Raw genomic sequence first — 20,511 nt, forward strand, 5'->3', positions numbered from 1 at the left:
GAGCCCTAGGGATTTCAGGACTCAGTTCCTGTCTGGGTACGACGGGAGGTTGGTTTGCTTCAGTTAGCTCTTCTGGGAATCGGAATTCGTTATAGAGGTACTGACCCCGCCATGAGGCCACCCCCAAGCCTCTCGCGGCTTCAGGGTGACCCCCTGGCATTCCACCACCCCCTAGCGCTTCCGCTAGGTCGTCAGTATCCGACTCGAACCAGGTACGAGGCGCTCCTGTGCGCGACGCACCCTTCTCCTCCCAGGGATCACTAACTGTTCCCCCCTGAGGGCATCGCGACGCCTGGCGTCGGACGACCTGTGCTTCGTCGCTCAATTCCCTGTCGCCAGCACATCCAAAGCCTTCTTTGCTTTGGAAACTCTGTCCTTCACCGCGCCTCTCGAAACTTTCCTTGTTTCGAAAGTTCTGTCCGGTGGTATTTCTTTCGAAACTCTCGCCGTTTCGAAAGTATTGTCCGCTATGGCATGATACTCTTATCGGGTTTTACAATGGCAATGTTTCTCTCACGATTTCAGTTTCCACAGGATGGCTGTACACCCTGTGTGCACCTGGTCTCGGGGTTACCACATATGTGGGTAACTCCTCCGTAGTGTGCCTCAATGGCTCGCATTCAGGCAGAACTATCGGTTTCGTAGGGAAAAATCCTTCCGGTTGTCGCCGTCGGCAAAAATCCTCGATTTCTGCGTTTTGTTCCGGTTGGGAACAAGATTGCGATTTTCTTAATTTCGGAGCCGATCTCAGCATAGGAGATCGTACTCGCATTGATAACATCGCGCGAAACCCTAATTGGAGTTCGCTTAGCGGTCTGGCTGGAGCATCTCTTTGGGGATGATGTCCAGTTTCTCGTAAGGACGTCGCCTGACGTTCCACTTCTGCATGTAGTAGGTCAATTGTTCACATCGCCGAGGTTTAATTTTCCCTAATGCGATTTAATTCAAACATACTATTTCGCGTTGTTTTATCGCGGTTTGAGGGTAGCTTTGTCCTTTGTGACATATCGAATTCTCGAATTATTCGGCTTGCTGAAAAACTATCACCATACACGAGGACTGACGTCCTCGTGTGTAGAAAGAATACGCTCAGACTAGCTGATCCTACCGGAGTTCTCGGAATGCTGTTTCCTGTGAAAACAGATCCAGGGGGGTTCCTTATCGGCTCGTCGGAGTCGCACTCAGGCGGCTAAAAATGTCTGACAAGAAATTTGTTTGACCGAAAGTTGTGGTCTTGCGATTTGGCACTGATGTATTTTCTGCAAGTTGCGATGGCGCGTGTTCTGCCCTAATCTGCATTTCGATTTCTAAGTTTCCCTAATATGGCTCTGACAAGGAAATAGTTAGAGGGAATTCACGGAAATCTAATATTTTCAAGTTCACCCTTGGATCGCGAAAGCTACTTTCCTATCCAAGACCTGCAGGGTGAACTGAGCTAGTGATTTAGGAACAAGGAGCCTAACGGTTGAACAGCACCCTAGGATGAGGGCCGCTCGCAGGATAAGGTAGAAAGGTATCGTAATCCTGGAAGGTCTCAACGGTTAGGTTGAGTCGTTCGCCCGAAGGACGTAACTAATGATGTCTTGATCCTCCCGAGTTTAATCTCGAAACACCATGACCGTTTAACACCGCAAGGTGGTCGGGTGGAGTGAGACCGGGCAACTTTAGTAGAGACCTGCTCTTCCTTTGCACGATTTGGGCTGCTTTCCTCTGGCGGAGTGCCAAAAGGAACCTGGGCAAACGTAAGGTATGATTAAACACTTCAATGAAATATCCAACCAGTACCTAATCTGTTCCAGTATAAGCTCTGTTAAGTCCCAGAGTTTCCACAATCCTAGAATTCCTCGAATAAATGTCCAGCCACTGATCTGCTCCGATTTAATCTCTATTGGTCCTAGAGATTCCTTATTCCAATAAAAATTCCTCCAACTCCACTGAAGGATAACCGCAGATTCCTGAAGACTCCTGTACTATGATTTGTCTCTATTATGTTCTAAAAGGAACTAGAGACTCGAATTCATTTAATAAATCCCAACCGCAGGTTCAAACTTGGAAAAATCTTCGGATTTTCAAGATGACTGCTACTCGCTCGATGTTCAAACTTCAACTAACTATCGTAGCTCGGAACTTCGTATATTTATGCAAAATAAACGGGCTCTCTTCCGCTCCACTTTCAGCCAATCGGCGATCGCAAAAGTCGTGCGATTTTGCCTGGCCTAGATTCAATGTTTACACAACGAAAAAACACGCATTTCGTATGTATTTGTCAGCGTTTACGACCTGTTTTTATGCAGGCGCTGGACTTTGAAGTAGGAATACCGCTCTGATACTTTCCATTGACGTCTATATGCCGCTGTTTCTGTATCATTCCTTATAGGGAAAGTTGAGTATTTATATCCAAATTTTTCAATGCATTCAACAGTTGATTGAGCGACGTTAAAATTGTACTTACAGCAAAATTAGTACGACTTTGAGCATCGTATTCATCTACTTATCTACTATAAGGGGTTGCGTCTGGATCGGCTATTCTCTTTCCTTCAGGCAGTGCTCCTTGAAGAATTAGGTTATGTTGGCCCCAAAACTCGATGAAAGGCTGTTGACAATGGGTACGGGTCTCCAATAGACTGGGTTTTCTGAAGTTTAAGAAGTCACTCCGAAATCCAAGTCCACAAGCTAATCACCAAAAATTCGATTTTGACTTCGATAATCAGTTAATCTTCAACACGAAAACTGCGCGATCGATTCGTCACAAATCTTGTCCTACCGACTGCGCCAAAAACATCAACGAGTGATGGAAATGCCTTTCCAAAAAGATTGATAATTTAATATGATTGTCTCTATCAAAAAGTACCATCTTTCCATCATCTGAATCTAACTTAGGCTCAATCTTTTCTTTTGGCTTTTTTTTCGATTTCTTCTCGTTCTGATTATAATTTTTGTTCTTTGCCAGTTCATTTTCATTTTCTTCTTTCCTCTTGCTTTTTTCTACGAGGTCATTTTTGTGAAAGGAAGATATGGTGACTGCTGCAATAAATGTTTTCTTCCTCTATGTTTTCTTCCTCTGTTTAGCACTGTACTAATGTCATACGGATACACTTATCCTAAACTTCTGCCAAAAAGTCCAGAATTTGAGGGTACATGTTCAATATTTGAATTACGTCTGGATGTGGTGGGAACTTCACTTGAAGACACACAGTCATCAGGTGTTCTAAGATTTGCCATCGTTTTCCTAAAGGTTGGGAACTCAACTAATTGCACTTTTAAATAAGCCTTGTCAGAAAGTTGAATAACATCATGAGGGCTTAGTAGTCTATTGTTGTCTTCGAATCAGATCCGTATTTCTTCACTGAAATGATTTTTTAGGGGACCAATAAACATTTTGTCTAGACTTTTGTCTTATCTTTTTTGTCTTTTTGTCATTTTGTCTAGCTGGAGCTCGTGAGTTGTGTGAGAAAATAAAGACACAATGTCTACATTATTTTACTTATCAAGCTCTATCACGTCGATATTCGAGTGTGACAAAAATATCTAAGATCAGCAATACTTTCGATTCTGAATTAGGGTTGGTATGTTTGATGAAGTGTTTCAACCAGCCAGTGGGTATGTTCATTTGCCAGCATGTACGCCATTCTTCGAACATTGTTTCTCGTCAAGCCATGAACTTTGCTCTTCATCGTCAAAGTGTAGTCTATTAAAAGATTTTCAAGGGTTGCCCCTAGAATAGTGTTCCTCTTAAATGTAGAAGTTGCGGCTTCTTCTGAGGGTGATTTGCTTCTTGGCATAATCAAAACAAACTAGTTCTTGGCACATCAAATGTTTTGCAGCTCTAAAACAACCCTTTTTTATCTTACTTATTCAATAGCTTCGTTTTTGAGTTGATGCTAGCCATTCTGATGAAACATGAAAAATTTACAATTATAGACTTGTCCATAATTAGATACTTTGATCCGATCGTATTTGGATTTTTCAACGGCTTCTAACTGACAGTCATATTTTTATATTTAAGGTTGCGATACCATCAAATACATATGAAACCTATAAAATAACATTTGAAGTATCTCAAGAAGTTATATCAACAATACTGTATGCACTTTTTGTACGGAAATTATAACATACCCAAAGTTATGGAAAAGCGACAAAACAACACTCTGCAACAATAGTCTAATCAATAAGTTCAAAAACATGAAAAATAGAGATAAAGGTCCTAAAAATATGAGCGATCCGCAATCACCTCTAGAAAAATGTTTTCGAAGGATTTCGGTGCAGGTAAAAATTGCAATTGTTATTAACAAAATAAGATTTAAAAAAAATGGTACTTAGTTTTTTGTTAATAACTCAAAAAATATTGATATTTAAGCAATATGGAAAAAATTTCGTTAAAGAGGAGGAAATTTCCGATAAAAAAGTCTCGACTCCCGAAACTCTATCTCCATTATTTATAATTTTAATTTGACGTTGAAAATAGGATTCCGCGTGGCTGTTACGGGCATGCGCGCGCTGCCGCTAAAGAGAGTTTATCAAAAGAAATAATTTTTTTATGACATAAAATGTCATTTTAAAAATTTGAAAATAATCTAGAATCTTCTTAATACTTGAATGAATCGAGTCCCGTAGAAAAAAAAGTTTTATCACCATTTTTCAAAAAGTTATTCAATTGTTAACTAACAAATTTTTTTCCAGTCTCCGTTGGCATGAATAATGGGATAAAAGGTATAAATAATTGGCCTATAAATTTTAAACTTCGTGGAGCCCTTATGATGTATATACTCCATACGATCCTGCGATGAAAGTTCATAAAAATTCATTTATTTTGTTAATTATGATTTTTTATAAAAATTCAATGAATTTTTTTTTCAATTGATATCCAGCTATGTCTGTTTTCACATTAAACAATGACAGTTATTAACATGTGACATGATTTTTTTACGTAATTCGTTTATTAAATTGTTTTAAACAAATAGAGAAATTCAATATTTTTGAAACTTTTTTTTGCTATTCAGTTGTCTAGAGATAATTATGATTAAAAAAAATCCTAATTATAATTTTTAATTGTTTAAAATCGATTTTTTTTATATTTCGATTGTTTAAATAATTAGTTGAGAAATAATTTTGCTTTTGAAAATCATAATTCACACTTTTGAATAGTTTGACGTAATTTTTTTTATTCATCATTTGATTGTTTATTAGTTTAACAATTTGTTGTAAACAAATATTGACCAACGTTATATTTTTTCTGAAGCAGAAAAAAATTATAAAAACAGCTATATATGAAAAAGTTACATAATTTTTTTTTCTTTATTATATAAGTTTCTAATATCAATCAATCAATAATTTTTATGGCACTTTTTTATATATAGCTGTTTTTATAATTTTTTTCTGCTTGATAAGAAAAATATAACGCTGGTCAATATTTGTTTATAACAAATTGTTGAACTGATAAACAATTAAATGATAAATAAAAAATTCCAAACTGTTCAAAAGCAAAATTATTTTTCAACTAATTATTTAAACAATCGAAATATAAAAAATCGATTTTAAACAATTAAAAATCAAAATTAAAAAAAAAATTAATCATAAATATTTCTAGACAACAATATAGCAAAAAAAATTTAAAATATATTGAATTTCTTTATTTGTTTAAAACAATTTAATAAGCAAATTACGTAAAAAATTCATATCTTATGTTAATGACTGCCATTGTTTAATGTGAAAACAGACATAGCTAAAGAAAAAAAAATTATTAACAATTTTTAGATATTTCATTTTGCAATAGGTTTAAAGAATCATAATTAACAACTTAATACATTTTTACGAATTCTTATCGCAGGATCGTATGAAGTATATATATCAAAAGTGCTCCACGAAGTTTAAAATTTATAGGCCAATTATTTATACCTTTTATCCCATTATTTATGACAACGGAGATTGGGAAAAAATTTGTTAGTTAACAATTCAGTTAGGTAACGGTCATATTTTTAGGACATGTATCTCTATTCTTCATGTTTTCGAACTTGAACAACACTGTTCGGTCATTCATACTATCCCATATTTGGTCACTTCGATATGATATTATTATCAATACATAACAATGTATTGATAATGAAAAGTTTAAATTATGAATTTTAATGAATTAACTATGTATGTTATACTTGACAATTGGTCTTGCAAAAAACAATTAACCTCATACCATTCCGAGTTTCTTATCGACTTGTCGTGAGGGTCGACTTCACTTTCAATGTTTTTCACTAGCTAGAAGTCGTACTCCATACTCAACACCCTGTTTTTGGTTATCAATGATATTATTATTATTTTTTCTTTTCGATCTTCATCTGACAAAAAATATTAACATTATTTATTGGCTTTGTTTGTAGTATCAAGAAACAATGATGAATATTGTGAACTTTTTCCAAAGTATTTTGAAATGGAAAGTGGATGCAGATGGCGAAGATAACATTCCAGTTGAACCACAATCCACTCCAATCATAACCATTTTGCCACCGATAGACATCCCTCAGATAATATATAAGGACATTGATAAAGAAAACGATACGAAAGTTAATCGAAATGAAGGAGAAAGGTATAGACAACTCATAGTAAGTATTTCTTTTTTGGTCTCAGTTTATATAAACAGATTGTGGTTAGTCCCACTGGTTTCGTTGTATCCAGTATCCATTGATTGTCGTTACCTGAATTCTCAACTCATGAAAATCTAGTTTGAAACATGTCCGTGAAAAAAGAGAATATACTACAATTAGAAATTCATATCAAATTATCAAAGTTATCAAAGTTTTGGTGCTGAAAAATTCTTCCTCCAAGTGAAGATATAGGGAACATTTGATTCCAAACACCTTGGAATCACCACTTTCTTGTCTGAACCATTGAATACATTTACTTTGAAAATGAGTTTCAAAAATATATGTGTAACGTGTTTAACCTTCATTTAGCTGGGAAAGTTTCAGTTTGCACCGTCGTATCACCCAATTTCTTGGAAATCATTCTCGGTTTTGGTCGGCTCCCGCAATCGGACAATTTTATACTAGTGTGGGAGTTTTAAATTCAACAGTTTCTGCTTTTTTGAGCAACTATTAAGATCTCGAGAAATAAGGGCGATGGAATAGAGAACAAACTGAGCCATTTCTGTAGCTATTCTCTGCTATATTTTCATCGTTGGAGTTCGACCAATGGAAGACGAATGTAATACGGACCTGGATTTGACCCATTTTGAGGAAAATTATCCTCACCATAGCATCAGCTAAGAGAAAAATGTGGCTGAAAATTTCAGTCAGTCAGGAACAACAACTAAGATAGCCATAAAACGAAAAACATAATAAATATATTCAAATATAAAATATTCAACATAGATTTAATCAAGTGCAAGTGATATTCGAAAATCTCATGAATTAATAAATATGATTTTGATCTATTCCAAATGCCAATAATATGTAAAAAACCACACCTCACATTCTGACAAAAAAAGCATACTCCACCTTTAAGCGAAATTTTTGTAGTAACAAATTTCAGATTCCCAATACTATGAATAACTCTATGGAATTCTGAGATTTCTGAATGGAATGATCAGTTTCTTGAAATCGGCAATCATTAGTGTTTTTCTGTCAAAGAACTCACCTGTCCATCCAAAAAATATTTTTCAAAGTGTTCGTCCTGAACTTGTTAACGAGAAACACTTCACCGCGATTTTTTTTAAACAATAGTCTCCGGTTAGTTTTTGGGGACTCCATGCAAAAATTCAGTTAGAAAAGTCAAGATTAAACAATACATTAGATCAGAAAAAAAAAGCACCTAGAAGCTGACTTTCGACCAAAGAAGATCAGATGTCAATCTTGCTGAAGTGCCCATCAGTATGGGTGGGCGAGGGCACTCAACCCGGCAGGGGGCATGAGGGGTCCTAAACTTTTATTCCAGGGTCATTTTATTAGACACAGAATGTATCTATTGAGTTCCTTTCCATACTCCTCAACAGTTTTTGTTGTATCTCCATTATCCAAAATTTAGGGCAGAAAATTACTTAATTTCAAATAAAAACAGCTGCTGACGACTTTATACAACCATAAGGCTGATGGTTGAGTAGAATTTATCATCTTTATTCAACAAGTTTACGTCTTCAATTTCTTTCTGTAAAATACATACCAGCAAATTCAGATAATCTTCTGTTATTTAGAACGTGTTTCCGTTTCAACTTCGTTAAAGTACATGCAACTATTGGATTCGACATCATATCTATAAACGTAGGTTTATTAGACAAATACTTCAGAAGATACTCTTGAGTCCATTAAGATATACTTGTCTTCACTTCTAACAGTTTCTGATGAGTTACCTGGTAAATACGGGGTGTAACTGAATAAGTGTAAAACATTCAAGGAGGTGATTCCTCATCGAAAAAAAGATAGGATCTTTCATATAAAGAAACTTCATTGGAGCATCCCTTGTTAAGATACAGCACCTTAAAGGGGGTACATAAAATTTGTATAACAATTTTTTTCACAAGCACTGGAAAAGTTACAATATCGAAATTTACCTGACGTTTTGTAGTACCAAAAAGACACTTAGCAAGTTATTTATTTGGTTTTTCCAATGTAACTTTTTCTCATTATTTGTTTGATTTATTTCCGATAGCCTGTTTCATTCTAAACAAAAAATGTCTCTTGAGTTTTTTGCCCAAAATAAACCAGTTCGCAGCAAAAAATTATTTTACGAACAACTAGAGATACATCGTCACAAATGCAAAAATACGAAACTAATCTATCTAGTAGGTCGCTATTAGCGATAGTGACAATTAAATTGGTATGACGCTGTCAGTTTGTGAATTTTTGAAATTGAATTAATACTTATTGTGTGGTGTTGTTCTGTTCTTAATTTGTTACTTTAATAATTCACTTGTTATTAAAATTGCATACACAAATGTGAAAATTGCTGATATGCATTAGGTTTACGGTCTGTCACAGGGGAATGGATTAGAAGCTTCTAGAAGATATGCTGAAATGTATTCTCAACGGCAGCATCCTTCACATAGAATATTTGCTCGACTTCATCAACGATTACGAGAATATGGTTCATTCGACAAAAGAACGCAAGACTGTGGTCGCCATCGAGAAATACGAACACCACAGCTTGAGGAAGCAGTACTTAATTTGATTGAAGAACAACCTACTACCACTACTAGAAAGATTGCTTTCCAGCTAAATGTTGATCATATGACGGTATTTCGAATTTTAAAGGAACAACTCTTATACCCTTACCATCTGCAACGAGTACAGGCACTGTTACCGCGAGACTTTCCGAACCGTCTTGAATTTTGCAATTGAATGCTGGAAATGATTAGAAGAAATTGTGACTTTCTGAAGACGATAGAATTCACAGACGAATGTAGTTTTTCTCGGAACAAGATTATTAATTTTCATAATTACCACATATGGGCTGATGAAAACTCTTACGCTATTGTCGAAACTAACCATCAAGAACAGTTTTCTCTTAACGTGTGGCTCGGAGTTATTGGGGATGATTTAATTGTGCCTCATTTTCTACCTCCTCGATTAAATGGTGAGGCATACGTTCAATTTTTAAGAGAAGTGCATCCAATACTGCTGGAGGAAGTTCCTTTGGGCGTCAGAAGGGATATGTTTTTTATGCATTATGGGGCTCCCGCCCATTTAAGTCAAGTAACACGTCAGCATTTAACTGAAACATATGCAAATCAGTGGATAGGTCGAGGAGGACCACAGAACTCGATTACTCTATTTGGGGCCATCTACAGCATTTGCTTTATCATACTCCTGTTCGCGATGTAGAGGACTTAAGAAACCGCATCATCGATGCGTGCAGGGTAATCAGAGAGACTCCAGGAATATTTGAGCGAATACGTGGCTCAATGCGCCGACGTCTAGATGCATGCATAATGTCTGAAAGTAGACATATTGAACATTTACTATGATTTCTACATGTTGTGTGTTTTGTTATCAATAAATTAGTTTTGTTTATTACCCTTTAATCGTTTAATGCAGGTACTAACTACACAATAACAATAAATCCAGTTCGCATTCATGACGATGTATCTCTGTAGTTGTTCGTAAAATATTTTCTTTCTGCGAACTGGTTTATTTTGGGCAAAAAACCCAAGAGACATTTCATGTTTAGAATGAAACAGGCTATCGGAAATAAATCAAACAAATAATAAGACAAAAAGTTACATTGGAAAAACCAAATAAAAAACTGGCTAAGTGTCTTTTTGGTAGCACAGAACTTCTTCTTTGCTTGTGAAAAAAATTGTTATACAAATTTTTAGTACCCCCTTTAAGGAACTGTATCTTAACAAGGGACGCTCCAATGAAATTTCTTTATATGAAAGATCCTATCTTTTTTTCGATGAGGAATCACCTCCTTGAATGTTTGAATGTTTTACACTTATTTAGTTACATCCTGTATAATGAAGCGATGACTACTTGCCTCTCGCATGTTTCAAATGATTGTTCTATAGTTCCTACCAATGAAACTATTTTCGATTCATCACCATTATAACTATACACCTCTATCATTTCAAACCAATTTCTTGTGTGCATCTTCAGTTTATCGAAGGCTCTTGGATAAATGCCCAAGATTCATATTGACTTTGGGACCCCCTTTGAGCATGACTTTTGCTGCTCCAATTCTACCAGCTGTCTGAACATTACCTTGCATTTTAGGCTTGGCCTGCACTCAACTTGCATATTATTTATCTGATATATAATTGTGTCATGAAATCTTCATATAAATAATCACACATCTGCATCGCATCCTCTAAAAAGCCTATATTTGCTCCTCAACAATTTCTTGCTGTCTACCGAAATTCAGTTTAGTCTTGGGATCATGTTCAAAGGGTGTCGAAACCGTAACATGTTCATTAAAACTGAGTAAGAGGAATTACTTAAAAAAATAGCATGTAGTTTTGAAAGAGAAAATTAATAGACATTTGTTGGTAGAATAGATAGAGTTGGTAGCACAAAACACAAGCACTACAGGAAACTCAAAGCGTTCTCAGTGCGGTGCCTGTGAGAAAAAAGCGATTCACATTGGATTTGAATCACTGCAGTTCAAATCCATTTGGAAAAACGTTCTCATGAAGTTTATTCCACATAAACGCCGTTCTCCAAATGAAAAGTTGGAGGTGTACTGAGTTGAGCCTCAAAACCATGAGCAGCCACAGTCCGTCGCGTATTTCTTATATGTACCGCTCTTGGTGGAATCAAATGTGCCAAGTCACCCGAACACCTGCCGTGAGAGTATCTATAGAAGAGAGACAAATCTCCAACCTTTCTTCGATGTTCCAGACTGTCAAGGTTGCAAGTGATTTTCGCGTCTCCAATAAGCCGGACGTCTCTTTTCTGGATAAAATCCAGCAACTTCAAGGTGTGTTTGGGGGCAGAGATCCATACATGGGAACAACACTTCAAAGAAGGTCTGATCTGAGCTTTATAAAGCGGAGGTGTGTACAGTTTTCTGGTTCAGAACAGTGTTCCAAGCTTTTGAGAAGCAGCCTTTGCAATCATATTGTCTCTCTTTCGTATTCTCTTCGGAAAATACTACTACTCAAAGTATTGAACCGCACTTCAACGCAAACTGAGACAAGAATGACTCGATTAAAGCTTTTCAAAAAAACTGTAAAATTTCAAATTATATTACTGTAGGAAACTATGTTTTGCGATAAAATTGTTACCAATTTTTCAGTCACGAGTATCAGTATCTATCCAATGGATCAAACTTAAAGTAGGAATTTCGAGTACTGCAAGTTTGGCTCCAGACTTGAAGAGGTTGAGCAATGCTGAGAAAACAGCGGAAGGTTTGTGTCTGATTTCACAGAGTCCATTCAGAATACTGCGGGTGAGTGAAATGATAAAATTAAATAAATTCATCAATATTACATTCGATTGTGTACAGAAATATTCGCTGTCCTGATTAAATTGTTACCGTTATATAATTTTGTATATTGAAAAAAATCAGCATGCAAAACTTTCATATTTCAACAAAATTCATAATCAACATCACTAAACATCCAATAGTTATTACATCGGTAATGCAGCTCGAAAATCAATTCGGAACATTTTGACTATCAAATTTCAAGCATGAATTTAACATTTACTGGATACTCTAATGTTCGCCATGAAATTCAGTGATACAACTTTTTATAACTTCATTACTTATGACTCGCAACTTACTACTTCCTGTCCTAGTGACGTACTGAAATTAATTTCAAAAATACTACCGCCAACTAAGACTTGAAGATCTGATAATAAGTTCATGATAATACATCTTTTTATCGAGAACAATTTATTTCGCTAAGAGCTGAAGTCAAGCTACAAATTAATGAAGCTTATAAAAACTTAATTGTTGAGAGTGAAAACAATATACACGGAAATCCAAGTACTTTTTGGAATTTTATCAAGAGTAAAAAATGCAATTATAGAATTCCCGGCATTATGAAGGATGACAATGAATCTTATTCCAAACCTCAGGAAATCATCGACGCTTTTGCGAATTATTTTAAAAGTGTATACATCATATCGGATATCTCCCTGTGTGGTATGCTAGATAACTTTCCAAACAATTTTCCGGGTATAAATATCGAATATATTGATGAGATAGATGTTATTAAGGCCACTTAGAAATTGAAAAACAAACTACTTGTTGGACCGGACCACATACCGAGTTTTCTAGTAAAATATTGTATCCACCCTTTATTAAGCCCTTTGCTTCACATCTTCAACCTTTCACTGAAAACATCTACGTTCCCGGAGATTTGGAAAACTAAGGTAAACGAAGGGCAGATCCTTCGAAAAGCCGAGGTTTTCAATGTTGTTGCGGAATACCGCATGAGTTAGCTTATTCTTGTTTTACCGCAGGAGTGGAGTGATCTCTGATGTTTTTATATGGTCCTTTTGTCGAACGAGATACACCTCGTTTAGTATCGAAAACTAAACCGAGTACATCAGCCGCTTGGGTAGCTGATGTCAAGTTGATACAGCTCCTCCCAAAAGAGTAGAGTAAGATTGGAACGGCAAGCATATTCGTTGCAGCAACTTTGTTTTCCCCAACAGTTCGGATTAGCAGATATGTCGAAGTGTGTGCTGATACTTGCCGCTGAAAGAGTTCTTCACTACTGTTACCTCTTGTGAACGGCATTGTCAAACCGCGAGGTGAGTATACGTCTCTCCAGCCTTCAGATGGTGCAGGATGCTTTCATCTATGAGCGGCACATATTCTCCGCAGTCCCCTCATCGTCTTCTTTTGAGATGGACCGTTGCACACTTGTCTAATCCAAATTTCATACCGATAGCATGCGTGTACTCTTCCACCAGCCTCAAAGACTGATGGAGATCCTTTTCTCCAGAGGCATAAGGTTTAAGATCATCCATATAAAATAAATGGGTGACTTTGTGTCTTCGGTTTCTGGGGGTGTAACATTTATACCCTCGAGTATTTTTAAGCGCAACGGATAATGGCAAAAGAGGACTGAGGAAGTCGCCCTGAAATACATCTTTTCTGAAAGTGAAAAACTCTGATTGGGCTCTTGCTTCACCAGATGTTATGGTGAAGCAAGGTCAGAGTGTTATCAGTTTTTCAAGGCATATCACAAGGCATCCGAGTAAATTCAATATGAGCTAATGAGATGTAGTATTAAATGCCTTGCGGTATTGGATCCAGACCATGAGAGGTTACGTTTACACTGTATCGAGTCCTGCGTTACACATCTATAGATGATCCGGTTCTCTTTACATCCAGCGACTTCTCTCCTTGATAATAATAATGATAATTATTATTGAAAACTTCGTAGTATTTTTTCATACTTTCAGGCAGCTGAAAATGGAAACCTAGATATTTTTCAACGTCTTTATCGTGAAGACCCTACAAGGCTTATAATCCGAGATGGTCGTGGAAGGACACCAGCACATCAGGCAGCATCCAGGAACCGAATCAATATCTTACAATTCATATTGAAAGAAGGGGCGGGTATGTTTCACGAATCACTTATGTTGTTGACTATGTATAGTTCATTTGAATAATCGACCTTAGTTATTGACATGGTACAAATATTTTTTTAAATAATTGAAATACAAACGATTTCAAACAACGCACAAATATTGGGTGGGATTAATGAACGTGCATGTGGAAATGCTTCACTCGATTTTTTTAACATACATTCGGAAAGATAAAAACAGAAGAAAATCATTTGCGCATGCATATGAACTCCACCCATTTTCTGTCAAAAATATTTTCTAGTTATAGAACAACCAAGAAGCAGGTGAAATCAAATAAAATATTCGAAAGAACACCGAAACACGAAAATTGTCAACTCTAATTACCTTAATGGATACATCCTTAGAAGCATCGCTCTGTCGCTGACATTGATCTGTAATCATAAACTTTGAAGGGACCTGAACAGAAAAAAGTAATCTTGAAGTGTTCACGACCTCCAAGTGTCTATATTCAACATTTTCATATCAACTTATGAGTGCTTCAGAGAAGCAGAGAAGGTCAGGAGATTTAGATTTCTAATACTCCTGTTTTCAAACAAGATGGATCTAAACTAATGGCTTTGTCTGAGAGTCAATTTCATAATAAACTCAATGGTGAAAACCGCATATCGATATGATTACTTAAAATTTTTGTTATCTGTTCAGAATATAGCGTCTTTGGATAAGTACTTATAGTAATAACGAGTGTGATAACAACGCCGACTTTTTCCAGTGCAGTGATTTCAATGGCGATGGTAAACAATGCGAAAAAGAGATACCAGTGAGAATAAGATTCGGATGCATTTGAATATTGAAACACATAGAGTATGTTTCAATGCATATAAGAATCTACATCTCAAGTTTGGTTTCGAAGAAAACGAACTATCACAAGAAACATCAGATTTGACCGAAATTCCTTTCTCAACTCTACGTAAAATAGTCAAAAACAAAACTTATGAACGCAAGACGCGATGTGATACAGAATTACCAAAACTTTTAGTTTATCTAATAAAATCATTGAAAAAAACAATATACAACTGTTACAAAAGTAATGCAACTGCAACTGAAATCATAAGGAAAAAAATTAATACTTCCGGCCATAACGTGAGCTGCTGTGACAAAAGTCTTCAGTATTGGGTAAAGAAACTAGGATTTGGGTTCAAAATAATAAACAAACGTCAAGCAGTTATGGAAAGTAGAAGAATAGTGGAATTGCGTAATAAATACTTAGAACGAATAACTAAATATAGACACTTACGACCAGAAGTTTATTTCATTCAAGATACCAACGCAGTCTATAACCCCCCATTTTCTCCAACACTTTACTCAGACAGCTTTTTCAGGATTCTTACTGGTTTGCCATATTTTGTTGAATAGATTGAGAATTCTATATTTGGATTTTATTGAAAGTTGTTTCATGAAATCATATATGATTCCGTCGGATCCAGGCGCAGAGGTTTTGGTATTTCTCAAGGCTGATTCAAACTCGAGAAAAGTGAAAGGGATGTTATATTCTAGTGTCTTTCTGCTGCTGTTTTTATTGTCTGCAAATCTGGATCTAGATTTGGGGTCCTGTTCATTGCAGCAAAATTTTCTGCAATTCTTTCGTTGATTTCCTGAGGATCAGTGATGAGTTGGCCATTAGCTTCGAGTACTTGAGATCCATTGTAAACTTTTGACCCATTATGGCGCGAATTTCATTTCATATCTCTGAAGTAGAGGTATCTGCAGTTGAGGAGGATACATATTTTTCCCAGAATCGCTTTTTTCTTTCGCGTATAGTGCGTCTTGCTTTACCTCTAACACGTTTGAAGGATATCATGTTTTTCTCAGTGGGGTGTCGCTTGAAAATATTCAAGGCATGTTTTTTTCTCAGCAGTGAGGATAACTATTTCTTCATTCCACTAAGGAACTTTCCTGGTTCGATTCCTACCAGATGAATGAGGGATTGTTCTTTGGACTGCATTCAGAATAGCAGTGCTGATTTCTTCGACCGCGTTATCTATATTATCGAGGTTAACTTCCCTCAAATTATTCAATTCTGCTCTGTTTAAATCCCAGTTAGCTTTATTCGAAATCCAACGTTTTGAGGAAAATGATGAGACGGTTTTATTGGGATACTCTATACTTATAGGAAAATGATCCGCCATATTATCACCAAGGCAGTACCATCTGAACAAAGGAGCAAGAGCTGATGAGCATAGGTCAAGGTCTATGGCTGATAAGGAGCGAGATCTGAGATTCAGAAAAGTTCCTTCACCAGTATTCAGAAGTATGAGGTTCAAATCATCAATAAACTCTTCAAACTTCCTTCCACGAATGTCAAGTTTTTCAGATCCCCAGAGTGGGTTATGGGCATTAAAGGCAAGTTGGTTGGCTATCGTTTTAGGATCATTCAAGTTCCAGTGTTGTTGGGTAGGTAGATACTACAGATTGTCAAGCTGAATGGAAAGTCTATGTGTGAGGCAACTACCTCAAGATCTAACTGTATTTGGATTATGTCACCGGAAATATTGTTTCGGATTAATATAGCTACTCTCGCTCTGAAATTTGGTATACCATATTTTCTAAAGCTAACGTATCCTCTCATTTGAAAATCCTCTTGAGCTTTGAGGTGGGTTTCCTGCAAGTATATACAACATGGATTTCTCTCCACAATTATTTTCTTCAGCTCGGGATGATGAAGTTTACATCCATTACAGTTCCAGGAAATTAAGTTTTCACAAAGGGCCATGAGTGATATTGCTTTATTGGTTGAAAAGCATGACTTATGCCCTGAGCGGTTATGTAACCGACCTCTATTTCTGTTCGTTCTGTTCCTTGATTGAGTGGAAGTCGACTAGCTTCAGATTCTTCTTCCGAGCTCGGAGGTAACAAAACATCCGACCGCTTTCTTTTGGATTCAGAAGGCGGTGGTACAAGGGTGGGTGGTATGAATGGACTTATTTTGGATGGTTGGGATGAGGAAGGGGGGTTGGAGGAAAATATTTCATTTGGTCTCATATGTGTCCTCAGAACATCTCTTATGATGTGGTTGAGATGGGGGTTAATTTATCAATTACTTGACTAATATTCACGCCACAGTTTGTACTGCCTGTGCATAAGATACATTATTTTTTGGTGTTCTTGGAGTAACTTTTTTCTTCGCTTCAAAATAGGGGATTCGCTCTATTGTCTTAATTTTTTTAATTTCTATTTCCCGTGTTAGTTGAGGGCAGTTCTTCGAATTTGATAATTGATTTCCTTTGCAGTTCACGCACATAATAGGTTCTTCACATTCTCCTTCGTGTTCTTTTTTTTCCACAAACGCAGGTTTTTTCTGTTTGGCACCGTGAGGATATGTGTCCAAATCGTTGGCAGTTGAAGCATCTCATTAGTGCTGGGAAATACGGACGAACTCTTAAGTTGTAGAAATCTGTATGTATATTAGTGGGTAATTTAGTTGAGTTGAATTCTAAAATATGATTTGATGAATCAACTGTTTCATGACCTTTCTTTTGTTTCATACGGGTTACTTTGGTTACCCCTTGGGAATCAAGTTCTTCTTCAATTTTTTCAATTGTGCAGTTGAGAAAGTCTTTACAGAAAACCACACCTTTACTTTCGTTGAGGATTTTATGCGGAACAATCTCAACCTCAAACTCAGAGAATTTTTCAATTGAAAGCAGTCTCTCTGCTATTAGCAATCCGTCCTTTACTTTCTTCAAGTCATTAGTTGTGCCTATAAGTTCATACATTACTCATTGGATTAGGAATGGACTGACTCTTGTGAAGTCGCCATTCTTCCTTTTCATGATCAGGAACCGAGGGATAGGACCTGTCGTCTCTTGACTCATGTTTGGTGTTTTCTCTTACACCGATAGTTCCTAGGTTTTCGGAGATAGGAGGCTGCTCAATTATTATTACGTCAGAATTCATTTCGTTCCCACGAGTAGCTAGGGAAATTTCTATCAACCTCCACAGAGCCCCGCATGTGAAGGCAGGGTATCGTCACCAATTATTTCCATTCTTGATTGCGTAACGCTGCAGTCATTCATCCCATCAGCATGGATGATACTTTGGGATTGCGAATTTTTCCTAGAGGTTTATTCCTCATTTCAGCAGTCCTTACCAGCATGGTTACCAGCATGGTTAGCCCTACCAGGAGTTTACACTCCCACTGGCATCGTCGCAGGATCATTTTGGGTACGAAGCCCCCTCACCAACGTCAAGGTCTCACTGATCCACGAGGAGGAGGTCTCCTGTTATTGAGAAGGCTAGTTGACTTGACCCTTAACTTGCTTAAGTCTCTTGAAGACATCTGAAATTTCTTGAAATAATTTTGGGGACAATTTTGGGAATAAAAGAAGCTTGGTTAGTATTATGTGATAGAACTGATGTTGAATCGTTAAATAATGTTAAATAGTTCAATGGCCTTAGTAAAACTGTCATAGTTACTTCCATTTGAAGAAGTATCAACTTTTAATGGAGACAATGATATTGTTGATTGTAAAAGAAGTCACATATCTAATTATGAAGTTTAAAAGCTATCAATATTTCTTTCGAAAACACTTTCCACGCCAGAACGAAACTACTGTTTCTCAACACGCGTTTTGTTAACTAGTTAGCATCAACAGAAGATGACTTATATTTCAAAACCACTTCAGTACCGGATAAAATGAAAATCGAATAAATGTAATTCATAAAAATGGTACATTTTTATAAATTATACTACGAAAAAGCTATTGTGATAGCGAAAGATGTAGTGATATATTTTTTGACAATAATATTAACCCGTATCAGTTCTCCCCATCTTTTCAAAAATATTTGGAAAATTAATAAATTTAAGATAATTCAAATATTTCGAAAAACAAAATTCCATTTGAAAACCAATATAGATTTATTGAATCCAGAGATATAGGTGTAGTAACTCAAGATGTCATATCTTGCATACAACAGTGTGCAACACTGTTAACCTTTCACTTAGAACATCAAAGAGGAAACTGATTGTTGGTTTGGAAGTTTTTGAGAAATTCTCAAGTAGTTTCTGAATTTGAAAGATAGTATCACTTACCACGGAAATTCAACCCATAGGGCTCCACATTGATCAGTTCAGGGACCTTCATTTCTTCTGATATATTAACCTTATTAACTGTTGGAAGAATCAATTGAGTTTAAATTGAAATTGCCCTTTCGGAACAGCTACTTTTATATAAACATTGAATTATACGAAAGAAAAATACCCTAGCTGTCATCGATGACATGGGTGGATTCAACTCATTCCGTGACAAGAAGTCAGGCCATCTGCTCGCGACTAGATCAAGCAATAATGTTATCCTTATTTGAAACCAAAGAACTAATAAGGCAAGTCTCTTACAGAGAAACATCGGATGTCTACCAATGTCTACCAGTTCCATGTAAGTGAAATTTTACTTCTTCCTTTTATTATATTGTGAAGTAATCCTGTGAACGATATCTGATTCGATACCATTACGAATTTTTGGAATACAAACGAAATGAAAAGAGTTTTATATATAATTCAGTGTTCATATATAAGTATTTCTTTCGAAAGTTTTCTCTGTCGTGTAATTCAATGTTTATATAAAATTAGCTGTTTCGAGAAGGATTTTTTCCCAATTTGTGCCTGGAAGTTACTTCTTTGTATGGTCTACACATCTTTGTATAAAGTTCATTTTTGAAAGTGATCATATACAAAATTTGTAAATTTCTGAAATTTACCTACCAAATACCAAATAGTGGAAGATAAATTATTGAAAAATATTAAATAACCATGTTAGTGTTACCATTTCTCATATTTGATATTCTAATTTCTGTGAAATAATGTCCCCATATTTTTGAAATCAATCACTTTCACCCAATAGTTTTTACTTTCATGTGATAATATCTTTATTTCAGATTTGAACAGTCAAGATGACGTTGGAAACACTCCTCTTCATACTGCAGTGGAACATGAATCTTTAGATGCAGTGAACTTTCTTCTCAAAGCGTAAGTAAATTAACTGATCCGATCATATTAACGCAGTATTGATCACAAGTGCAACATAAACCAATGAAAACAATTTGTGCATGCTGAAAATATTTTGCTGAAAAAGAAATTCAATCGAATTACCATCTTAACGAATGGGCGAAATGAGTGTTTGAAACACCTGAAAAAACACTGTTGAATACGCTTCTAACGAATGTGTGGAATACAAACTGAATAGAGAAAATTATTTTTTCTATAATTCAGTTCTCATATAATAGCTATTTATGATATGAGTGTTGAAAGTAAGATTTTATTTTGTGAGTGAATTTCTTACTTTTAACACAAATATCATTGAAAGTTTTCTGTACAACTGTCCTGTTTCCATAATGAAATAGATAAATTTAATATTTCTATAAAAACACATTTTGACATCTCTTGTCAGTTAACAATTTTCATGTTATAGCATTTGCTGTGAAGTGGCCATGTCAGGTGACTCCGAATCACGCGTTTTATTTAAAGTCGCACTTAAAGTTCTTGCTGCCG

General features: G+C 36.0%; 1 protein-coding gene across 1 annotated transcript in view; it reads left to right on the forward strand.

Moving 5' to 3' along the window:
* TrpA1 (Transient receptor potential cation channel A1) overlaps positions 1 to 20,511 on the forward strand; it is a 130,484-nt gene that overhangs the window by 15,813 nt on the left and 94,160 nt on the right. The window contains exons 2-5 of the mRNA XM_074179026.1: positions 6,372 to 6,593; positions 11,719 to 11,871; positions 13,842 to 13,998; positions 19,899 to 19,989. Of these exons, the coding sequence (XP_074035127.1) occupies positions 6,384 to 6,593; positions 11,719 to 11,871; positions 13,842 to 13,998; positions 19,899 to 19,989 (611 nt within the window). The 5' untranslated portion in view covers positions 6,372 to 6,383. The remainder of the gene's footprint in view (positions 1 to 6,371; positions 6,594 to 11,718; positions 11,872 to 13,841; positions 13,999 to 19,898; positions 19,990 to 20,511) is intronic.

This window comes from Leptinotarsa decemlineata, unplaced genomic scaffold (assembly GCF_025532065.1).
Source record: "Leptinotarsa decemlineata unplaced genomic scaffold, Ldec_3_MD MMD2_tig00004307_RagTag_RagTag, whole genome shotgun sequence".
Lineage (NCBI taxonomy): Eukaryota > Metazoa > Arthropoda > Insecta > Coleoptera > Chrysomelidae > Leptinotarsa > Leptinotarsa decemlineata.